The sequence below is a fragment of the Pecten maximus genome, chromosome 6 (genome assembly GCF_902652985.1).
Source record: "Pecten maximus chromosome 6, xPecMax1.1, whole genome shotgun sequence".
NCBI lineage: Eukaryota > Metazoa > Mollusca > Bivalvia > Pectinida > Pectinidae > Pecten > Pecten maximus.
This window is the reverse complement of record NC_047020.1, coordinates 20,064,350-20,090,039: the sequence shown is the minus strand read 5'-3', so window position 1 is coordinate 20,090,039 and position 25,690 is coordinate 20,064,350. Positions and strand designations below refer to the sequence as shown.

General features: G+C 36.1%; 1 protein-coding gene across 1 annotated transcript in view; it reads right to left on the bottom strand.

The window, feature by feature from the left end:
• LOC117329192 (large neutral amino acids transporter small subunit 2-like) overlaps window positions 1–22,800 on the bottom strand; it is a 40,775-nt gene extending 17,975 nt beyond the window's left edge. Inside the window, exon 1 of the mRNA XM_033887001.1 lies at window positions 22,061–22,800. Within this exon, the coding sequence (XP_033742892.1) occupies window positions 22,061–22,538 (478 nt within the window). The 5' untranslated portion in view covers window positions 22,539–22,800. The remainder of the gene's footprint in view (window positions 1–22,060) is intronic.
• Window positions 22,801–25,690: the final 2,890 nt, after the last annotated feature.

The window sequence follows — 25,690 nt, the reverse complement described above, 5'->3', positions numbered from 1 at the left end:
GTAATATTAGCAGCTACAATTTCATAATTTTTTTGGACAATGTTTATGATAAATTAATACAGGCCTGAAGGAGGCAGCGGTCACCTCTGACATGTGTTTAAATTAATACACAGGCATGGGAACATGGGAATCAGCTGTATAGGTATCTGATGTGTAAATCATATCATGATACTGTAAAGCTCTCCAGCCATAACATACATGACATTGCACTGGCCAGTACACATTGTGTAATACTAGATATTTCATAATCCTTAATCTGAATTGATATTTTAATTTAATATGTCTGTATCAGTAATAAAGAACAGCTGCTCTAGATCTACAACCTGTGTCATACATGTACATGCATGTATAAGATTTCAGTTTATTTATCCCTGGTTTGATTCCTTTAAAAGTATCAGTTGTATTAAAATAAATCAATTTTAAAATTTTGGAAGAATTAACATGGTTGATAAATTATGATTTAATTTTTTTCACAGAACCATGATTTCTGACTGAAAGAATTGATGATTTCAATTCCAGAAGCTGCACAACCTGAGTACAAAACATCTTTGAACAGCTTTATAAGGCTGGAAGGATTCTTACCATTCCTGATGTATTTTATACAACATTTTGACCAAATGAAATAAACAAATACTTCTTTGCAACTAATCAAAAGAATTTGTTTTCTTTCTTAAATTTGAAAGGTAATTAAAGAAATGACAAAAATCCGTCATTGAGAATTTTAGGGAGTGGGACGACTATAGCTGGTTTGCCCTTTTCCTATATAATGTGACCAGGTGATGTGCGTGTCCTGCTGGATGTCTTTGGTAGTTGGCTTCAGTGAGGTAACACTATAAAGTAGGAATAAATTCAGCGCTATAAGAACTGCACAATCATATACTGCAGCCTCCCAGAACTGACATACATTTACCACACATTTGAATCTTGTGAACAAGGGTTTTGTTGTTTGTTTGCTTGGTTTATAAAATTGCCCCATTATTTTGAGGCGGGGTCTCCTTGTAGTAGTTAGTGACTATCTCACTCAACAACATATTGGAGGCCTGTTGCATGCCGTCCAGATCAATAAGGGAAAGTGTCTTGCCAAAGGACACAACCAAGACAATACAAGCCGACCCATTTCTTAGCTTAAATATGTCAAAGCACCTGTCTCCGGTAATCTTACCTGTTTCTTTAGAATTAATTAAATAATATACAGGCAGATATTATGAATGCTCCTGGAAACAATGGAATACTATCAAGTCCTTTGTAACAATTAATAACATCAAAATAACATAACATTAATCATATTTTAATGAAAAAATATAATGTATTATGTATATGGTAAGACAGAGCCAATGTTAATGACATATTGTATAATATACATCTATTACTAGTAGCCCACAGATATGGATGGGATACCTGTGCCCACTTATTTAGTCATCACATGAAAATAATCATGCTTTCTGTTTTCTGAAAAAGCCACAAATAAAGATTCAATTTGATGTGGCAGGTATGTGCAGTAGCAGTAAAAAAAACGATGAAAAATTATTAATTGTGATAATTACCGGTGTACAAAGGACTATATATATGATAACTCCAGTAAAGAAAAAATGGATCTATTACAAAATGATGTGGTAATTAGTAGTGAAAAATGTCAGGAAAGTAGTAAATAATGCAAACACTGCAAAGGGCCAATACTCAATTGCAAGCAAAAAATGGAATTTTGACACAGGGTTCAAAATTGATCTGTAATCTAATATAATTAATCCATGTACCCAGTAACCAATTGATGTAGCGATAGTGAAAAAAAGTCTGGAAAACAGGTTAACCAAAATTTCCTATGTGCAAAGGGCCATAACTGGCCATAACCATAAATGGAATATTAATATGGGGTTCAACCTCAATCTGTAATTCATTATGACATATCCACACACTAAGTTACAAATAAGTTTTGCAAATGGTATGGAAAAATGACAACAGGTGACAATGGAGAAAGTTATCACTAAGTTTTCAGCTGTGTGTATATCTTATAAGATCTAAAATGCGTGTTCATTTCATGAGATAATATTATGAAACAAGTTTTAGAAGTTTTTATTTTTGCAAGCCAATGAGAGCAAAAACTTTTAGACAAGTTTCATACAGGCTGTTATTTGAAGTCAAAATGTGGAGGACTTAATCAAGTGTAGACATGCCATTTTGCTGTGTCGATCACAATTCTTGACGTCACATTATACATACATATCACTGTCTATATAATGACCCACAACTGATTTCTGACTGGGACAGCCAGTAACATGCTCCTTGCTATATCACACTAGTGACAGAATCAAAAAAGCCAATTATGTGATATAAAATGAATTCTGGGTAATATCATTCTTTTAATATCAAGTTTACATTAAATTCATGTTTTCTTGTAAAGATTGATTCTATCAACAGAAATGTCATGATGATCAGTGCTTTGTAATTATATTGTTAAGATTTGTCATGTAACAAATCTAACATTCTGAAAATGTATTTATAATTATCAAATAAACCTTTTATTATTAAATGGAAATGTTTAATGTATAAATATATAAGTTAATATAAATGATTTATTACTGAATAATTTTATCATGTTTTAACAGAAATAAATAGTCATTATTCTGCTTTAGTTCATCCGGTAAATAACAGAACACTTTAAATTTAAGTTCCATATATACTGGAACAAGTTTCTGACAATTACTAGAAAACATGTATTTCATGCAGCACAGTGGTGATGTTCTGATGTACATACAAATGCATGCACATTAATACTGGCCCCAAGGCAACACATGAGCTGTACAGTAATCTGTAAAGCAGCAACTGTAAGACTGACCCTTATCCACCAATCCTGGTACGCTAATTACATACCTAGGATATTTACTGCAATCTTCTTACGTAAATACTGCATATTGTACACATGTAATTTGTACACATTTACCCGATATCTTCAGCTCAGTGCCCTCTCAAATCTTTAATTCACCCATAATAATTACAAATCTTTTGTCATTCAGCTGTATTTCTTTATCAAAATGTATGTACAGACACGATGGCTAAAAGAATTTTCAATAAAAACATAATTAAAGATATTGCATATATATATATGTGTTTTTATTCATTTATTTCATAATCATTATTTCATTTTCACAAAAGACTGGTATTTATTCATTTTATTATTATTATCTCATTTTCACACAAGACTGGTGAAAGCTAGTGGCCATTAATTTATCAATATACAATGTATATACATGTATTATAATTAGGTAACTATATATGTTGGTTGATATTTCCCACAATGGTAAAAAATTGGCCTCTTGCCATATATATATGTCATTGTTTATACCTATCAAATCTAACTATAATAAAATCTTGATATGATTTGGTTGGTACAATGCCATTGGAAGTTATTTATATTATTGCCTATATACACATATCCGAAATAATTGTTTTTGGTCGCTGTTATTATAATATTAAAAACTTTAAAACAAAATAAAACACAATGTTTCACACAGAAACCTTCATGTTTTAAAACAAGAACTCTGCTGATCATGAAACATGAACAATGTTTACCATAAATTTCCAAAACAAGGATACTTTTTTTTTCAGCAAAAATCTGCAAACTTGCAATCTAGTCAATGAGAGAAATATTAATCCCAAAACAGAATATCTTTGGTGCACGTGCCATTTCATAATAAAAACTGTAATAGTGGTAATTCTCATACTACAGATATGGCTTGTACAGGAATGTTTTCATTTTTGTTTCTTAACACCTTTTTTCCAAAAACTATATAAAAAAAAAAATCACCAATTTAGACTGAAATTTCCTAATGAGCACCAAGTACTATATGTACAAACAATGATGACAAAAAGAAAGGTAGACAGCTGTTTCTTTGCTCAATTCAAAATCAAAGGAAACCAAAATTTATTTGATTTCTTATAAGATTCTGCAATCCAAGCACTTTTCTAAGATTTTTTTTGAATTTAGGATAAGAAACTCTTCTTCAGTTCCATCTGTTATTTAGGACTTCAGATCACTGAATTTTTTATCTTCCTTTCATTATATATGTCCACAATTCTATGAGTCTCCTTTCTTTTTGAGCAGACAACCTTCCCTCATGGTTCCCTTCTCACAGAGGACAGACAACATTCCCTGATGGTATCCCTTCTCACAGAGGACAGACAACCTTCTCTGATGGTATCCCTTCTCACAGAGGACAGACAACCTTCCCTGATAGTATCCCTTCTCACAGAGGACAGACAATCTCCCCTGATGGTATCCCTTCTCACAGAAGACAGACAACCTTCCCTGATGATATCCCTTCTCACAGAGGACAGACAACCTTCCCTGATGGTATCGATATCCCTTCTCACAGAGGACAGACAACCTTCCTTGATGGTATCCCTTCTCACAGAGTACAGACAACATTCCCTGATGGTATCCCTTCTCACAGGGGACAGACAACCTTCCCTGATGGTATCCCTTCTCACAGAGGACAGACAACCTTCCTTGATGGTATCCCTTCTCACAGAGGACAGACAACCTTCCCTGATGGTATCCCTTCTCACAGAGGACAGACAACTTTTCCCTGATTGTATTCCTTCTCACATAGGACAGACAACCTTCCTTGATGGTATCCCTTCTCAGAGGACAGACAACATTCCCTGATGGTATCCCTTCTCACAGAAGACAGACAACCTTCCCTGATGATATCCCTTCTCACAGAGGACAGACAACCTTCCTTGATGGTATCCCTTCTCACAGAGGACAGACAACCTTCCCTGATGGTATCCCTTCTCACAGAGGACAGACAATCATCCCTGATGGTTTCCCTTCTCACAGAGGACAGACAACACAGAGGACAGACAACCGTCCCTGATGGTATCCCTTCTCACAGAGGACAGACAACCTTCCTTGATGGTATCCCTTCTCGCAGAGGACAGACAACCTTCCCTAATGGTATCCCTTCTCACAGAGGACAGACAACCTTCCCTGATGATATCCCTTCTCACAGAGGACGGACAACCTTCCCTGATGGTTCCCTTCTCACAGAAGACAGACAACCTTCCCTGATGATATCCCTTCTCACAGGGGACAGACAACCATCCCTGATGGTATCCCTTCTCACAGAGGACAGACAACCTTCCTTGATGGTATCCCTTCTCACAGAGGACAGACAATCATCCCTGATGGTTTCCCTTCTCACAGAGGACAGACAACACAGAGGACAGACAACCGTCCCTGATGGTATCCCTTCTCACAGAGGACAGACAACCTTCCTTGATGGTATCCCTTCTCGCAGAGGACAGACAACCTTCCCTAATGGTATCCCTTCTCACAGAGGACAGACAACCTTCCCTGATGATATCCCTTCTCACAGAGGACGGACAACCTTCCCTGATGGTTCCCTTCTCACAGAAGACAGACAACCTTCCCTGATGATATCCCTTCTCACAGGGGACAGACAACCATCCCTGATGGTATCCCTTCTCACAGAGGACAGACAACCTTCCTTGATGGTATCCCTTCTCACAGAGGACAGACAACCTTCCCTGATGGTATCGATATCCCTTCTCACAGAGGACAGACAACCTTCCTTGATGGTATCCCTTCTCACAGAAGACAGACAACCTTCCCTGATGATATCCCTTCTCACAGGGGACATACAACCATCCCTGATGATATCCCTTCTCACAGAGGACAGACAACTTTTCCCTGATTGTATCCCTTCTCACAGAGGACAACCTTCCTTGATGGTATCCCTTCTCACAGAGGACAGACAACATTCCCTGATGGTATCCCTTCTCACAGAGGACAGACAACCTTCCCTCATGGTTCCCTTCTCATACAGCAGACAAACTCCCCTTCTCACAGAGGACAGACAACCTTCCTTGATGGTATCCCTTCTCACAGAGGACTGACAACCTTCCTTGATGTTATCCCTTCTCACAGAGGACAGACAACCTTCCCTGATGGCATCCCTTCTCACAGAGGACAGACAATCATCCCTGATGGTATCCCTTCTCACAGAGGACAGACAACCTTCCTTGATGGTATCCCTTCTCACAGAGGACAGACAACCTTCCCTGATGGTATCCCTTCTCACAGAGGACAGACAACTTTTCCCTGATTGTATTCCTTCTCACATAGGACAGACAACCTTCCTTGATGGTATCCCTTCTCAGAGGACAGACAACATTCCCTGATGGTATCCCTTCTCACAGAAGACAGACAACCTTCCCTGATGATATCCCTTCTCACAGAGGACAGACAACCTTCCTTGATGGTATCCCTTCTCACAGAGGACAGACAACCTTCCCTGATGGTATCCCTTCTCACAGAGGACAGACAATCATCCCTGATGGTTTCCCTTCTCACAGAGGACAGACAACACAGAGGACAGACAACCGTCCCTGATGGTATCCCTTCTCACAGAGGACAGACAACCTTCCTTGATGATATCCCTTCTCGCAGAGGACAGACAACCTTCCCTAATGGTATCCCTTCTCACAGAGGACAGACAACCTTCCCTGATGATATCCCTTCTCACAGAGGACGGACAACCTTCCCTGATGGTTCCCTTCTCACAGAAGACAGACAACCTTCCCTGATGATATCCCTTCTCACAGGGGACAGACAACCATCCCTGATGGTATCCCTTCTCACAGAGGACAGACAACCTTCCTTGATGGTATCCCTTCTCACAGAGGACAGACAATCATCCCTGATGGTTTCCCTTCTCACAGAGGACAGACAACACAGAGGACAGACAACCGTCCCTGATGGTATCCCTTCTCACAGAGGACAGACAACCTTCCTTGATGGTATCCCTTCTCGCAGAGGACAGACAACCTTCCCTAATGGTATCCCTTCTCACAGAGGACAGACAACCTTCCCTGATGATATCCCTTCTCACAGAGGACGGACAACCTTCCCTGATGGTTCCCTTCTCACAGAAGACAGACAACCTTCCCTGATGATATCCCTTCTCACAGGGGACAGACAACCATCCCTGATGGTATCCCTTCTCACAGAGGACAGACAACCTTCCTTGATGGTATCCCTTCTCACAGAGGACAGACAACCTTCCCTGATGGTATCGATATCCCTTCTCACAGAGGACAGACAACCTTCCTTGATGGTATCCCTTCTCACAGAAGACAGACAACCTTCCCTGATGATATCCCTTCTCACAGGGGACATACAACCATCCCTGATGATATCCCTTCTCACAGAGGACAGACAACTTTTCCCTGATTGTATCCCTTCTCACAGAGGACAACCTTCCTTGATGGTATCCCTTCTCACAGAGGACAGACAACATTCCCTGATGGTATCCCTTCTCACAGAGGACAGACAACCTTCCCTCATGGTTCCCTTCTCATACAGCAGACAAACTCCCCTTCTCACAGAGGACAGACAACCTTCCTTGATGGTATCCCTTCTCACAGAGGACTGACAACCTTCCTTGATGTTATCCCTTCTCACAGAGGACAGACAACCTTCCCTGATGGCATCCCTTCTCACAGAGGACAGACAATCATCCCTGATGGTATCCCTTCTCACAGAGGACAGACAACACAGAGGACAGACAACTGTCCCTGATGGTATTCCTTCTCACAGAGGACAGACAACCTTCCTTGATGGTATCCCTTCTCACAGAGGACAGACAACCTTCCTTGATGGTATCCCTTCTCACAGAGGACAGACAACTTTTCCCTGATTGTATCCCTTCTCACAGAGGACAGACAACCTTCTGTGATGGTATCCCTTCTCACAGGGGACAGACAACCTTCCCTGATGGTATCCCTTCTCACAGGGGACAGACAACCTTCCCTGATGATATCCCTTCTCACAGAGGACAGACAACCTTCCCTGATGGTATCCCTTCTCACAGAGGACAGACAATCATCCCTGATGGTATCTTTTCTCTGTCTTCCCTAGTCTCACTCTCTCTTACATTTTTATTAAACTGTTGTATTGACTTAACATGCCAATTTTCTAACTGTTGTTCTTATTTGGTCAATTATATATAATATGGATGGGACTTATCTTTCATGAGGTGGACGATCATCAGATGGTCAAATATCCACTAATATGTCTGGAATATTCCTGGCTGACCTAATATATACCTTCAATAGTACTTAATGATGTCGTACTCCCTTTCTCTTTTCACTACATGCAGGCAGTTACCTGCCTTTAACTTTACAAAATAATTATTTATATAAACATGTATACCAAGGTATTATATACATTGTATATTGGCTAAAATCAAACACATTAATCTGATAAAATTATTATTATAGAGCCATGAATGACAGGATCCTTGACCAATCAGCAGTATGTTTAAATACCAATACCAGATTTCTGCGTAATATTGAGTGAGGGTTTATTTACAAACATACGTACACCCTTTGTTTGTCTACTGAGCAGTGAGCAATGTGGATTTACAGAACATTTGTGTATATTATACACATATATGTTATCTGTAGTATTGTTTACCAAATTCTTGAACCATTTCCAGACCACAGAATAAAACTTGGTTGTTAGGTTTTGTTAATGTGTATATATAGGTACATTCATTGACTTGCAGATCATAACAAACCGTTAATTCTGATAGTAGGGTATATAGTATAATCTTGGGTTGTTTTATATTAATATCTTGAATATAGTTTTTGTAAATCATAATTCTATGACCGTCATAACAATAACATAAATATAAATGTTCAAAATTATGGTCAGATTTATGGCTTATATGGTTGGAAATGACCCAAGTCAAATCAACAGAAAAAGGTTTAAAAGAAAAAGAACCACCTGTTTGCATTGTATTACTTAGCTTCAATACAATGTATTCTAAGACCTGTATCACATAAAGTACCATACATGCATGATGTACGAGGTATGGTGATTTGTATCACCCTTGAGAGGCTAAAAATCTTCCTGGGTCAAAAGAATGCTTGTTTGTTAATTTATCAGCGGTGATCATGCTGGGTCATTTTGGGACAAAAATTTATTTTCTGGTGGCATTATAAAGAGTCACTGAACAGCATTGACTGAGCACATGTCTGTAACATTGTAAAAGTAATGTAAAACTATGCCAGCAATTAACCAACCGATAACTAACTGAACACTATATACAGAAATACAAAAGACCTGCCACATTCTATTCAGAGTTGCTGGGGTAAAGTTTCAGGGACAGTAATTATAAGTACCACTTTGACAGCATAGAGAGGCAGCCCCTGATCACAGGTACTTGGGGTCAGGAACTAAAGTTATAATGGAATTGTCTAATTTTAATTTGTAACATCATTTCATGTCTATTTATGCACCGATACAACATTGGAATCGATTATAAAGCGCTTTTTAAAAAAACACCCATTTCTGGTTGTTATTAAACCAGAAAGGGGTGTTTTTTTAAAAAGCGCTTTATAATCGATTCCAATGTTGTATCGGTGCATAAATAGACATGAAATGTGTGTTACAAATTAAAATTAGACAATTCCATTATAACTTTAGTTCCTGACCCCAAGTACCTGTGCCCCTGATCACTGCATGAGCTTCACAAGAATCACTGTCCTGGGTAGGGATCAAACCACACAGTTCAGATTTTCACCCCAGATTGCATTAGTTATTTATCTACTGGCTTAGCTATAATGACCACTGGCTGTGAGCTGTACATGTGATGACTATATGGTCAGATATGTTCTAGAAACCAGATCTGAAACAGTTCAGATGTCCAATGCATCCCAGCTGCCTATCCATGTCTATGACCTGAGCATTGATCGATTAGCCTATATCACCACCTAAAGCTGACTTTTTGAGAAGAACCCCTCGCATGTAACAGTGTCCATCTAGAGTTATGAGGTTGGCTAAATCTTTCATCTATATTCCTGGGGTTGATAAATGTCTATCTTCATTTTTGAGGTTACTTAGTTACTGTTATATAGTACTAGTGCCCATCTTCATTTTTAGAGTCCATCTGGAGTTGTGATTTTTTTTTTCCACTCTGTCTATCTAGAGTTATGTGTGTTTATCTAGAGTTCTGAAGTTTGTTGAGGTAGCCACGTGCACCGCCCCCCCATATATTCCCCTTCCACCTTGAGACAAAATTTGTTATCAAATTAGAAAGTGGACTAAGTGGAATAAACCTGTACAGCATGCATGGCACCTAGACACATTGAGTTGATCCTTCATCATTTCAGGAGAATTTGGACATCATAATGACCGACAGATTTTATTAAGTGATGATGTAATTAAACTACCAGATCCTGGTTTCGTCAACGTTCCATAACTTACTTTAAGGAAATTAAATCCATTAACTTACTTGAAGGTAATCCGTCAACTTAAGGAAATACGTATACCTTAACTTAAAATTTCCCATCTAGAAAAGCATTAAGGAATTTAAGGAAATTTCCATAGCTAAGATTTTCTCCTTATTAAAGTCCAATAATTCTTTCCAATGGACAAATGCAATTTAAAGTAAGGATTTCTAAAGTTATGGAATGTTGATGAAACCATGGGCCTGGTATACTGTAGATTACTGATAAACTGATGTACATATATGCATGTATATACAAATGCTTATATATGTATCTAGATAATTACCGAATATACAATGACTCTACGATCCAATGATCCTTCAATTCCGGATTTCTCAATGCACTATACTAATTATTTAAGGTGTCTAATTCACACTGGTCGAAGATTTACCCACCAATTATGCCTGTCCAAACTGACCACAGCATAGACAGAAAATTTCTAATTTTAATATGTGGATTATCCTTTTGTTTACTGGTTATTTGTTTGATGATGAGTGTGTCACCAAAACATCACAAACACCTGTGACTGGCCTTGCTAATTAAGTCTATATATATGTACATACAATTTATGTCAGTCTTAGTTTAGTTTAGTTTATTTCCGAATGTAGCACAACATATAGGAATTACATAATACATAAACGTACATTACAATTCATTTGAACAAGATGGCGGAGAACACAACCGATATAATTATAATTCATACCATTACACACATGTATATAACACACTCTCTAAAGCAAGCAAAATAACGAAACTTGACAAATACTATCTAACGCAAAATTCAGTTATTGAGTAGAGATATTATATACAATACTAGTCAGTAGTGGTTATTGTAAATATTAATTCAATTGGGTGGTCACGTGGGTGGCACAGTGGTAGCACACTTGACAATCGCCTAGCTAAAGGCGGCCAGGGTTTGATTCCTCAATCGGATGTGACAAGATATATGGGGTCCCCTGTACATGTACCAACCACATGGGTTTTCTACAGGTACTCCAGTTTCTTCCACTGAAAGAAGAGTGATTAAAAAACAAAGATTGATTTTTAACTTTAAATTGTCAAATACCATACTGTTTAGTTATCTCTATGATAAATCATTATATGATAAATCATTATATCTTAACATTTTATGGTATAATACTCTGCTTCCTGTTGGTGTTGGTCTATAGAAATAGTTAATCAGAAATGTAAATAACTGTGTTGCCAGCTACTTTAGGTGTATCTGTTTAAACTACCTCTAGCCAGGCCACATTGACAAATCTAGATTGTAAATAAAGACTTGAGGATCGTTAATCCAGCCACTTTCCCTTCCTAGCCAAGCTGTAGAAGAGAGGGTATTGTCATCAGATTAAAAACAAAACTGAAGCGAGTCTTATAAGTGGGCCTGAATCACTCACACAGACCAGGACTTTATCAGGGAGTTCTGGAAATCAACACTAAGGATCAAATTGGGAAAAAATTATTAACTGCTATTTTGAGAAAATTGAACAAACAATATTATAAATTATTATTTAAGCACTGTCAGTACTCCTTGTGACATTAAAAGCCTATCAGCTTGTCTTTCTTGTAAATGTCACTAGAAGTCACCATGCATGTCATCATCGCTTAGACCTTCTGGAAATATATCATCATTATTTTTAGCTAACTTTATCAGTAGAGGAAATTCAATTATTTCAAACTTATTCCTTTTAAGAGAGTTTTACTATACCTCTAAAGAAACAAAAGCAATTGTTTATAAGGGCAACTATTGCGATTGGAGGAGAGCTGCAACAACACAGCAATATCAAAAGCACTGTAGACCAAAATATTCACTCAGTTACTTAAAAATCTATCTGTTATTTTAGAATTGATGAAGAAAATAATTTGCCATTAGCTATGCATTTGAACCAATTTAAAATTAATATAAATGTTAGTTTTCAATCTATAACCTCTATCTCATGGTAGCCTTAATTATATACCTGGTACACAATTTGATGAAATCAAAATATGGACACGTATTCAAATTGTATTTTTCTTTAATGATGTAATTAATAATTTTATTGGTAAACCATGCAGCTGGCTAGTTTACTCCATATAACATGTATATACGTAGTTGTGTGTGAAGAAAGCGATACACATACCATGTAATTAAGTTTATAATGTTACAATTGTATATACCAGGTATGTAAAACAAATTGTACTGTAATTGTGCATAATTGTGGTGTATATATATACCGTACAGACCATTCATGATCACTTGATCTCGAGCAATTATCAGAAATTCTATCTTGATAACTACCATAGATAGACAATATGCTACGTAGATAGACATGTGCTAGTACTGCTACAGCATATATATAGACCTAATTCAAAGTGAGCTTTATGCTGTTTTCTTTCTTAGTATAATCACCAGGAAAAAATAGTTCAGAATTTGAAAGTATGGAAGAGCTAATTATAAGTATATGAGAGGAAATATGGTAGATCTGCCTTTCTAGTTATAGGCTCAAATGTGTACAATTGATTGGTAAGAACTTCTCTGAATAGTGATCATGATGATCTGACTGATCTTCGAAGGAAACACCAGTAACAGATAGCTATATATATATAGCTATAGGCCTAAGGAGCAATATATACATTGTATATAGTCCAATTAATTAGAAAATATAGCAATGCAACATTGTGCTATTTATATAATGCATACATGTATATAGTTCCTGTATGATGCAATGTTTACAGTCAATCAAGCCAGTGTATGATGCAATATTATTATCTAGTACTAGGAGTGTATGATGCAATATTATTATCTAGTACTAGGAGTGTATGATGCAATATTATTATCTAGTACTAGGAGTGTATGATGCAATATTATTATCTAGTACTAGGAGTGTATGATGCAATATTATTATCTAGTACTAGGAGTGCATGATACAATATTATTATCTAGTACTAGGAGTGCATGATACAATAGTATTATCTAGTACTAGGAGTGCATGATACAATATTATTATCTAGTACTAGGAGTGCATGATGCAATATTATTATCTAGTGTACTGGTGTATGGGTATATGTAGGGGGTGAGGGGTAGGGGGTGAGGGGTAGGGGGTGATCAATGAGGGGTAGGTAAGATTATAGGCCTTGTGGGGGTCAAGGCCTATAATTGCATGATAATATTGTATGACTCTGATAAGGTACCATATATGCAGATTATATTACATATGGAGGAGAGCTACCAGGGGTGGGGGCATACTAATTATATACCTATTCAGAGTGTCAGAACATAATTTATATCAAATCAATTAAAACCAGACAACTGACCACCACAGCATAACAGGACCACTGTAAACTCAGCATCAGGACCAGGATGACACTATGTGTATAAACTTACGTACATTAAAGTTTAATACATGCATTAGACAGGCATGAGCTCTAGAACATTAAAAATGCAAAACAAAATAAGACCAATAAATTTGATCTAGATCTGTATGATCCCAATTTACATGTTTCAAACTATAGGCAGAGATAATTTGTATAATGTTCAGGTAGACAATTCTGTATGTAAACTGGACTTTTTCTCAGTTAATTATAGTTTTATTGTTTTCAAGTATACAGAATTCAAATTCAATAATTCATATGTCACTAGCCAAAAAGCTAATTATTGAACCCTAGGCTAGCTAGTGACTCATTAAAAAAATTCTTTATGACACAAGTAAGGATTTTCGTAACACAACCAATGAATGTTTATACATGATATGTTTCGATGACTAGTATATATATATGTACACTGTCACCTTCATCAGACAAATGACCAGGACAGCATGTGTACACAAACTGTAACAAAGGTGTAAAATATGTACAAGTTGTCTTTGAAACTCTAAGTCGATCATTTCCTCTATGTGTCAATATGCACTAGAGAAACTCATCAGATTGAAATGCACCTAAAATTATGCAAAAAATTGTCAATTTCCATGTTCGTTCCTATCAATTATTTTGTAGCTAAAAATGTTTTCATTAACCAATCAAAGTACTGGAAGTACTGTAAACGAACATTATTGTTTAATGCAAAATCAGTAATCTTCTAAGTTTAAAGTCGATAAATTTACTGATATTGGTTTAGGAATTAATTGCAAATTATTTGAAATGTTTGCAGCTGTTCTGATATGATTGAACACATGCATATTTCTGTAAGGTCCTGATTAAAATTGGAAGTTTATTGATCTATCTTGGATGGATGAAAATAAAATATGTCTTCTTTCTTTCGGGAAGCCATCATCAGTTATAATACAGCCAGGACTCTGTGACCTTATTGATGCCAACTTCTAATATGCACTAAATTTAGGCTAGTTCCATCATTAGTTAAGCATATTTCAACTTAATATGATGAAACACACATAAAGAACTACTGAAAACCAAAACCAGAGCTGCTAATCAAGGCCCGGATTAGGAATGTATCCTATTGAAACTGTACTCAAGCATGTATGGTACTTCAAAACAAAAAACTTGACTCCTTTTGTTCAGGAATCATTTGATGTTAATAAATCTTTATATGAGAAGATATACTTCTGGTATAATTACAGCATTGTACACAATGTGATAAAGAATAACAACCATATAAAGACTATCTTCATCAAATAATTCAGCAAACAGGAAAAGAAAACTTCAAGCTTCATTTTCAACTTCAAACTGATAAAGGTTACAGTCCATTCGATGGGATGACACATTCCCTATTTATTGTCCCTTTCCAATGTTGACCATCCAATCATAGTGAACCACACAGTTCAGAAATGTAATTGCACAAATCACATCCTTTATGTGGAGAGAACAGTTTTCGGGGTGTTATAAGATTCCATAACTGTATGCAAATTTGTGAATCATTCCATATCTATATCTTTACACATATCAAAATTGGAATGACACAGGAGATTTGCAAGTTTAAGTTCACCATCAGTCATGGGAGGTTTACGTAAAATGTTATATTTACCGGGGTAATTAGTAATTTTGATTATATATTTATCAAGCTCTATTCTGTACTTTCTACCAGTGCTTATATTAGAGAATGGACACAATTATATGTTCTCCAATGTCAAAATTAATCATATGTAAAATATTAGGGGTTTATTTGACCGAGACGTATTTAAAATTTTTGTAATCATTCGCCATTCGAGGCCTGATTGCCGTCATATTTGAATTACCAAAATGGACCTGAAATCAATATTTTAAAAAAGAGAGTGATCTGTGACTTGAATATTTCATAAAAATAATTTAATACATCGTTTATTCACTTCATTCAGATCTTCAGACACCACATAATTTGTGAAGTCATATATAGAAATATATGAACCATTTTGTTATTGATTAATAGTTCACACAAGTAAGCACTAGATGTAAGCAGTAAGTATATGTACTGCTATCTACTGGCATGACTTTGAGTACAGTAGACCACTCGCTTTGTGGATATTGACAGGATAACATATATTTACATACTAATTCAATTTTAGAATTAATGTAACTGAAATCTTGTAACAGCATGGCACAAATAGTCATCTGAACATTTGTTGTATATTGAAAAAATATTTAAGGTAAATATTAACTCATTTGCTTGACTTCAATTTTCAGTTTATTAATTCATCGATTACTCTGTGTTTGAAGTATGGTGTAGTGAGAATTTCAAGTCTTGATTATGACTTGATGAAAATTCTAAATTAACGAAATATTAAAATGAATTTGTTTGAAAAATAACACAAGTTCCACAGCAATATTATATAGAGTATCAATCACAATATATCAGAAGTTATAAAACTACAAATAACAATTAACGACTGAATATCAAATTAAGTGAATATCACAAGTATTTTTGCATTTGTTTTTAGATAATCCTGATTTCCGTCTTTAAAAAAAAAATACCTAGTAGACGTGTAGTGCATAGTAAACGTAGCCATGTAACAGCTGATTTTAATCAGATATAACTTAACATGAACTTAACACCGTCACAGAAGTTCGTCGCAATCGAAAATTTGGTCGTGAATTCGGTATTTTGCAAATTATTTCAAAATACTTTCAGGTAAAAGAAAAAAAAAATTCTCGTAAAAATATCGATTATGGGTCGACTATCGGCCATTTCGGTAATTCAACTCTAACGACAATCGGGCCGCGATTCGCAAATGAATGGTTAATTTAAAATTCGGTCAAATAAACCTCTAATATTTTATATATGATACAATCAGGCATTGCAGAACATATATTTTGGTCAATCCTCTGAAAATAATGCCAATTTATATTATAATTAAGCCGATTTTTCTTCGTTTCGGTATTTCCAAGTCTGCTTCACGTGTGGTCCATTTCAGTAAATATTCTCGTCTTTGCCGAAATAAAAACAAGCTATATAATTGTTCATTTTAAACATGACAACAACTGCCAACCACACGTATCCAAAAATGTTATTGTTGATATCATCTGAATATTGCCGTAGTTATCTGTCACTTCGATTGTAAACCCCATGCCAAAGTGAAGGAAGAATCGACCAATCAAATTGGTTTATTTTTGATTTCCGTAAATCTTGCAGTTACCTCCCTTACAACAGTAAATACGTTCCAAGTATCGCCTACAACAAGCAATCCCGTGCACATAGCAAGATATTATCATTTGCATTTGATTTATTGGGTCATTTTCGTCAAAGGAAAATGGTATATGGAAATCGATGACAGTTTTAACGCTATGACCAGTCACCCTGACCACAAATACCACCTAATTGTAAGCCTATACATATGTACAGTTCTTTCTCGCAAACACGTACAGTAACTACAGTATAAGTTAGTATGATACAATGTATCGTCTCGTATGCCGTCATTGATATATTTCTTTCTCTAAATTATAGAAATACACACCTAGTTGATAATGATGTAACATTCTAGAATATATATATTACACATTTAAGTAAATCGCGGACAAATTTGCAGACCTATGCTATAATGTCAGCCGTTTTGGAAAGAACACAGAAGAGCAAAACTTTCTAAACATCCGGAGACGAATGCGCCTGCGCAATAGTTGTTTACATAAATATATTGACCTGGAGTTATTCGCAAAGTTCAGGTTCATTTAGTCTTCTCATTTCGCTAGCGTTATGCATTTCTCAAATCGTATGCATCTTGAAAACACCTACTGAATACATTTCAACCTTTTCGGTAAAACTACTATATAAAACGAAGATGTTTTTGCAAGTAAATTATTTGAAGCGTAAGGCAATGGGGGCAGCCATATTTCATTGAAACTGACAGTAGATGGCGTATTGGTGAATGTGGCTACCATATATGGTTATATTTCTCAGTCCAGTTCTTGATCACAATAACCGAACATTAATGTTCGGTTAAAAATGGGTCACTTGAAACCTTTTTTATCTCACAAAAATTTGTGTAAAAGAGGATGATTGATGGTGAGCTAAAAACATGAAATCTCCAGAATCAACAGCATTTTTGCATACAATAATATTAATATACTGACAGCGTGTATATCTGGTCTACATGTATACATGCAAATGTAATTATTTTCAAAATATTTTTTATCAAATAATAAAAACCAAAGATATCATCTCTTTACAGTTTCCTGCAAAATGCTTATTTTTCAATTCAGTTCATTTCTGAATGTAGTACCACATATAGGAATTTATATTAAGATATTAATTAAGATAAACATTAATAATGTATACAATTAGCACATCTGTCACCTGTCAACATGTTACACAAGACAGGCTATTTAAATTCACACAATTGCAAACTCATACTAGAGGTCAATTCCCTAAAACAATTTACTGTGAAATTATCATGAACATCAAATTAAACTTCACCACACGTTGTTCCTTCCATGTGACATTATTCCCTTGTTTTGGTGTAATATTATTAGATAATAAAGTGTACATGTAAACACACTCTACTTCATTAGTCAGGACCTCAACAATTTCAGATATCACAAAGTAACTAATCTTTAAGGGTGGGGAAATTAAAGACCCCAGGACCTTTTTTTTAACAGAACTGTGCTTAGGCCAAATAAAATAATATATGTGTTTCTGGTAACGCCCTTGAAGAAAGAAAGGTAGGTAGGTAGGTTTTTTTTTTTTTTTTTTTTTTTTTTTTATGAAACCACATTTATCGACCAATATCTTATGTTGACTATTGTACATTTGAAAATATGTCATATGGCAATTGCTAAAGTATTAACATAACACTTTTTTTAACTTAAGGTGTTTTTTTTAATAATTTCAAATAGTTCATTTTTTCTGCAACTTCGGGCGGGCAACAACAGGGGTTTTGCCATTATTCTCGCACAAAGAAACGCTGAGCACAAAAGCCACACGAATCTACTGGTCACAGAAGTGAACATCGAAATTTTACAAAAAGCAGAAAATAATCATGTCTAAATTTGGTTACTGCAACACAAACCAATATGGATGGCTGGACCTAAAATTTAAAGAGCAATAATAGAAATAGGGTCAAAAAAATTCATGGGTGAACGCTGCATAAAAAAATAATTTTAGTGGGAAATAAAGCAGGGGTCGACATTAACGCTTGTCCAATTGTCCGGTACCAGACGAAATTGATGTCGGACAAGTGAAATCATTAAAGTACTTGTCCGACGGGACAAGTAACAAATCTGTCTTTGTGTTTTATTTATGTTATATTCTGAAGTCAAAACTGATTCAATACTCACTGTAAAGTGAGTAAAAACTCCTTTAAATTGTGTTAACCATCGAACGGAAGTGAGTTGATCATGCTTATTAAAGCTTCATTCGGAACTACATAGAAATGATGGTAGACTTCTGAGGGCTCTCGAAAACATGTAATCGGTATCACTAGTATGTTTGAAATGCATGCGAATGCTGTACATGTGAGAGCATTGATACTACGACAGATACCGTCTGCTGGAATCGTAATAAAAATGAATCAGTTTTGATATAATTAAGGAGGCTACAGATGAAGCAGACTGCCGTGCCCTAGAAAACGGTGACATGTTTTAATGTTTTCACAGTAGTAAGTTTGTTTATAGTTTAGTCGAACAGTTCTTCATGAAAGTTAATTATTTTAAAGTACTTCATTTATCTGCTTTTAGGTAAAAAAAGGATGGTTTAGTAAAACTTAAATAACTTGTAATAATACTTTCTTGCTGTTTTATTGTTGTTAGTAATTATTATGAGTCAAAATTATGGCTTGCAGTGCTTACCTCTACTTTATAATAAATCATCTCGCTGTTTACACATAACAGATGGAAAGTAGAAACACATGTAGGACAAGTGATTATTTCATTCGGACAAGTGAATTTATCTTATCACTTGTCCAATGTCCAAAGGGACAAGTGCAGAAAAAAGTTAATGTCGACCCCTGTAAAGCCGACTTGGTTTTGAACATCGCCCAGTCATTGACCCATCAACCTCGAACGATTCTGAGGATGGGGACAAGTCCAATTGAGCCTCGATTTTAACTTGGAAGCCTTTAAATTGTTCTTTGTGGTGCTCATCATATATACACTGCAGTGGAGTTGATGATGGGATAATAGCTGTCATCATGTTCTTCTGGCTCATGTGCGAACATTTGGCAAACTTAAGTGCTAAAATGTGCGGCGAACATGATATGAGAGCCGCTGCCATTGTTGTTGTTTTTATCGAAGCGGAAAAATCCCCGAGATATTCCGGACAGTAATAGCTTAGCGGATGGTACAAATAAGAGGCATTCCGAAATAAAATTGAATTTGTAAAAAAATAGACGGGAAGTCGGAAACCCTATATAAAACCCGGATTTAGCGCAAATAATCCGGGATTTTTTTTAGCTTTTTCCCCCCAAGCTAATAAAAAAAACACGAGTCGGCAGTGTTTTCATAGGGTCGGTCGGGTTACCGGAAACAGGAATATTTTTTTGCTTGGCCTTATCTCTTAATGCCCAGCAATGCTATATATATTATATGATCAGGGTTTGCACTGGGCATTTCATAAATGGTGTCCTTTTCAGATAAAATGGGGTCCCTGTGAATAATTTGAATGGAGCTTCCAGAAAAAACTTTCAAATTTCTATGCTTCAAAAGGCTATGGGGATGGCTTCAATGCGAACCCTGTATGATTATAGGGTGGGGATCTAAATGATTTCAAAGATATACTCTGTACAAAGAAACTTAAGTCCTCGAGGGAGTGGGGAAAGACCCCAGGACCTATTTTTACAACAGGAAGTTGGACATTATCTTTTGGTGCTCAGCAACGCTATATATGGATATATGGGGTGGGGATCTAAACAGTATGTCAATACTATATATATGGAACATACTATTCAAAGCGTCTCATTCAGAACAAAGCCATATATATAATCCTTCAATCAAAACCTCACTGTTCACTCATGCATTAAACACCCTGCTAAGCTCTTGATATACATATATTTGTTGTAACCCATCAAAAACTTCAGGACTTGGCATTAAAAACAATTGGCTACACTAGCCTGTTAAAAAACTTCTTAAAATTTTGTTAGTCTTATGCATGTCGGTCCTATTATTATAACCGAATGGTTTAGCAGGTAAATGTATATGTTAAGTAGTACAGATATATTTATGAATTCAGGAATCACAGACTATTTGCACAACACCATAATTAACACATTACTCTGTTATCATGAATTACGGTACCAGTAGTATTCATGAATCAGAAGAGCAATTTTCATTGTCCTTTTCAAATTACCAGGGCTCCTTAAATTGTTTCTGCACAATTTTGATGGTGTACAACAAAATTCTTATGTTAAAAAGATTCTGCTGATTGTCTCAACATTAACAAAGTCAGATTTACATGACCTATATATATATCTATTACACACTGTACGCTTTTCTTTACAATAAACAGTATAACAATTGCCATATCATTCTCCTTTCAGCTACGCATATGAAGTACACAGTCTACACACTATTTGTGCTTAAAAGGTAGGTTTGAAGCCAAGGCAACATGCAAATGCATATATTTCCACCTTATTTCCGAACAGGTTCTATTCTTAACCATTTCCAATGCTTTCACACAGCTTGTTATTATTATTCAGCTAAGCCATGACACACCTATTGTAGATCAGTACCAATCTGGACTGGGTCACTAATTCAGCAGCAAGAGGCAATTTATTATATGCCCCAAGGTCATAGACTGACACCCCAAGCCCCCTGTAGTCTTGTTTAATGTTCTATTTTTAATTCTTAATCAAGTCAAAGTTCAATTGTTTATAAAAGTATCAAGCATCTTACAACAAATAAAATACACCATATGAATGCAATCTAGGTGACTTGTAAATAGAAATGTAAAGGTACAATTTTTAACGAAATGCTGTTTGTGTGTACTTACAACAGGGAGCCCTACATGGTCGTTCTTTCAATGGTCTGATTTTTTTTTTCTAGAGTTATTGACTTGCATGTTTCGGCCATGGTTGCGTCTCCAACCCCCTGTGTAAATGCAGTTCAGTTTAAAATAGTCTCAAACTTTAATATCAATCTAATTGTCCGCAAAAATCTCCATAATTGATTGCAGCAACAGCAAACAGTCTGTCTTTGTACAGCCAATGTTGATTTTTACAACTTGAGACCATGAACAGGCATCTATTTTTGAGACACCCATTCAAGAATAAATAATTTTGTATCTCAGTAAAATACTTATCCACAACAATTCATCATTCATGAAGTTGCAAAAACAGGATTTTATTTATTCATTTATTTTTTGTTCATATTCTACAATCCTGAAAATAACATGTTACAGATGTTGTATACTTACTGATGATGACTGCTGCCAGTAGAGCAAGGCCTGTCATTGGTACCCCATCACAGTTCGGGAAAAATGGTTTAAGAATGTAGAGTGAAAAAATCAAGGCTGAAGCAGCTATCCCGACAGGGCATATAAGCAGGAAATTAATCCATAAACAGACAAAGCCTGCAGTCTCTCCAAAGGCCCTTTTAATGTAGACATATTCACCTCCTGACTGCGGAAACGTGGTCCCCAATTCTGCATAACATATCGCACATAATGTGTTGTAGATCCCACATGCAATCCACATAACGAATGACAATCCCACCGAATCAACGCGTTTGAGAATTCCGACCGGAGAAACAAATATCCCAGATCCGATGATAATTCCAACGATGATCGCCACGCCATGTAGAAGAGAAATTTGTCGTTTTAATTCAACTTTCCCTTTTCCCTCCTCAGGTTTGGTCACTACTGCATCCCCTTTATTTCTTTTGAACAGACCCATGTTCTTCCAGCAATGAGGTTTTTCTTTAGTCTGTTAGTACAAAATAGTAAACACCAGTAGCCCGAGTTACCTTATGTTTGACCTATTATTAACTTCGAAACTAGAATGTGAAAATCCGTAAAAATAATATATAACACATATAAGCTGACTATGACTATAAGTTGGTCCGTGAGGTAAATAAAACTGATCGACGAGTCTATTACTGAATGTTTCGTTGGAAAAAAAGTCCGCACACGGCTGTCCTCGTGGTAAGCCCGTCCGTTCAAAGGAAGTGTTACCTTACGTTGTAGTTACTGAACCAAATCCGGACAGGCTAAATTCAGGAATAATATTTTTGCATTAATCAATATACAAAGATGTAGTACCATACAGTTTAGCTACAGACCTATACACCTACATTGATTTATGTTTCTTTCAGGTACGATAAAATATATGCTTTGATAATTGATATGCCGTAAGTTGAGTCAAATGATATGTTGCTTTTGATTAGGTAGGTTTGTCGTCTTATAAAATAACGCTCATGCACTTGAGATAGACAGCTCAAGTGAATAACGAATACGCCGCCTACAGGCCTAGTTACTACTTAAAACGTTGAAGTAAATAATTAAAGCAAGTGGAAAATCCACAAAATGGTGATGTTATTCATGGTGATTTCGAAAAGGCTGAGCTTTTAAATATTTTTTGCTATCACAGACCGTGTAGATCACAGTAATGCTAGAGTTCCATCCCTTGAACATGGAACTAATTCTTAAAACTATTCGGAGACGTTTTGAAAGTATTAAATTAGGCAAGGCTCAAGTACAGATGGTAGTGGTCACCATACGACACAATACAAAAACTATATACAAACCTCGTCAAATATTAATCAATGTGACATTGTCTTCTATACACAACTTTTCTATTCAAGACAGTCTTGGTTTGTGTCTAATCATTATACTCTGCATGTACTATCTAAATCTATCATGATATATATCTGTTAAATATGGAGGGGGGGGGGGGGGGGGGGGGATACGTCAGTTGTACTTGTATTATCTTTTGTGACAGATTAAAAAGCTTAAACGACAGACAGATTTTGACATATGGGTCTAAATGAAAAGCTTAAAATGGTATGACAGTGCATTGATTGAAGTGTTTGATTAATTATCTTCCGGCCCGACAACAAAATGGTTTTATTTAGGGATTACTTTCGAATAGACAGTTCTTAAAAGCAGGAGTGCTTCAAGGTTCAGTGTTAGGTCCATTTTTATTCTTGATAGATGTCAATGCTATTTCTGAGAAGAAGAAAAACTAGATTTTTTTGCTGATGATAATACTGAAATATTTGGCAGTGACTTTTGCAATAAAATTGAACGAGTATTACAGAATATCGATATATTCTGTCATACAAGTGAAATACATGTACATGTATATGTTATATTAAACGGGAAACCATTCAATTTTCTTTTTATTGCATTTTATATTAAAAAACATCGAAAAATTAATAGTGTCAAAAAGTGCGGGAATCAGTAACATAAGTCATGACGTCATCTGTTTTGTGACGTTACTCACGTCAACTTGACGGCGCCATTTTGAAAGGACTGATCAGCGCAATTTTAAATAGCGTTTTCTGTTGTGACCACGAATAGCTAACGCCAAGTGAGTATTTTGCCAAAAACTAGTCTTAATATTTCATGAGTACAGCAAAATATCCAATATGTCTATCTTCGCTTCGGATGGAAAATTCGACAAGATTCAGTGAGGTGAATACAAAAGTTCGGATAAGGGGCTGTCCCTGGACCCGCTGGGGGCCTTTGGCATTATCACTAAATTACTGGACCCCAGTAACAAGCGCTAGGCCTATATAGAGGATGTCCATTAGGCGGATAGGAACAATAACTAGTGATATATAGAGGATGTCCATTAGGCGATATATATAGGAACAGTAACTAGTGATATATAGAGGATGTCCATTAGGCGGATAGGAACAATAACTAGTGATATTTAGGGGATGTCCATTAGGCGGATAGGAACAATAACTAGTGATATATAGGGGATGTCCAATAGGCGGATAGGAACAATAACTAGTGATATATAGGGGATGTCCAATAGGCGGATAGGAACAATAACTAGCGATATATAGAGGATGTCCATTAGGCGGATAGGAACAATAACTAGTGATATATAGGGGATGTCCAATAGGCGGATAGGAACAATAACTAGCGATATATAGGGGATGTCCATTAGGCGGATAGGAACAATGTCCATTAGGTGGATAGGAACAATAACTAGTGATATATAGAGGATTTCCATTCGGCGGATAGGAACAATAACTAGTGATATATAGAGGATTTCCATTCGGCGGATAGGAACAATAACTAGTGATATATAGAGGATGTCCATTAGGCGGATAGGAACAATGTCCATTAGGTGGATAGGAACAATAACTAGTGATATATAGAGGATGTCCATTAGGCGGATAGGAACAATGTCCATTAGGTGGATAGGAACAATAACTAGTGATATATAGAGGATTTCCATTCGGCGGATAGGAACAATAACTAGCGATATATAGGGGATGTCCATTAGGCGGATAGGAACAATGTCCATTAGGTGGATAGGAACAATAACTAGTGATATATAGAGGATTTCCATTCGGCGGATAGGAACAATAACTAGTGATATATAGAGGATGTCCATTAGGCGGATAGGAACAATGTCCATTAGGTGGATAGGAACAATAACTAGTGATATATAGAGGATTTCCATTCGGCGGATAGGAACAATAACTAGTGATATATAGGGGATGTCCATAAGGTGGATAGGAACAATAACTAGTGATATATAGAGGATTTCCATTCGGCGGATAGGAACAATAACTAGCTATATATAGGGGATGTCCATTAGGCGGATAGGAACAATATCTAGCGATATGTAGGGGATGTCCATTAGGCGGATAGGAACAATAACTTGCGATATATAGGGGATGTCCATTAGGCGGATAGGAACAATATCTAGCGATATGTAGGGGATGTCCATTAGGCGGATAGGAACAATAACTAGTGATATATAGAGGATTTCCATTCGGCGGATAGGAACAATAACTAGTGATATATAGGGGATGTCCATTAGGCGGATAGGAACAATAACTAGCGATATATAGGGGATGTCCATTA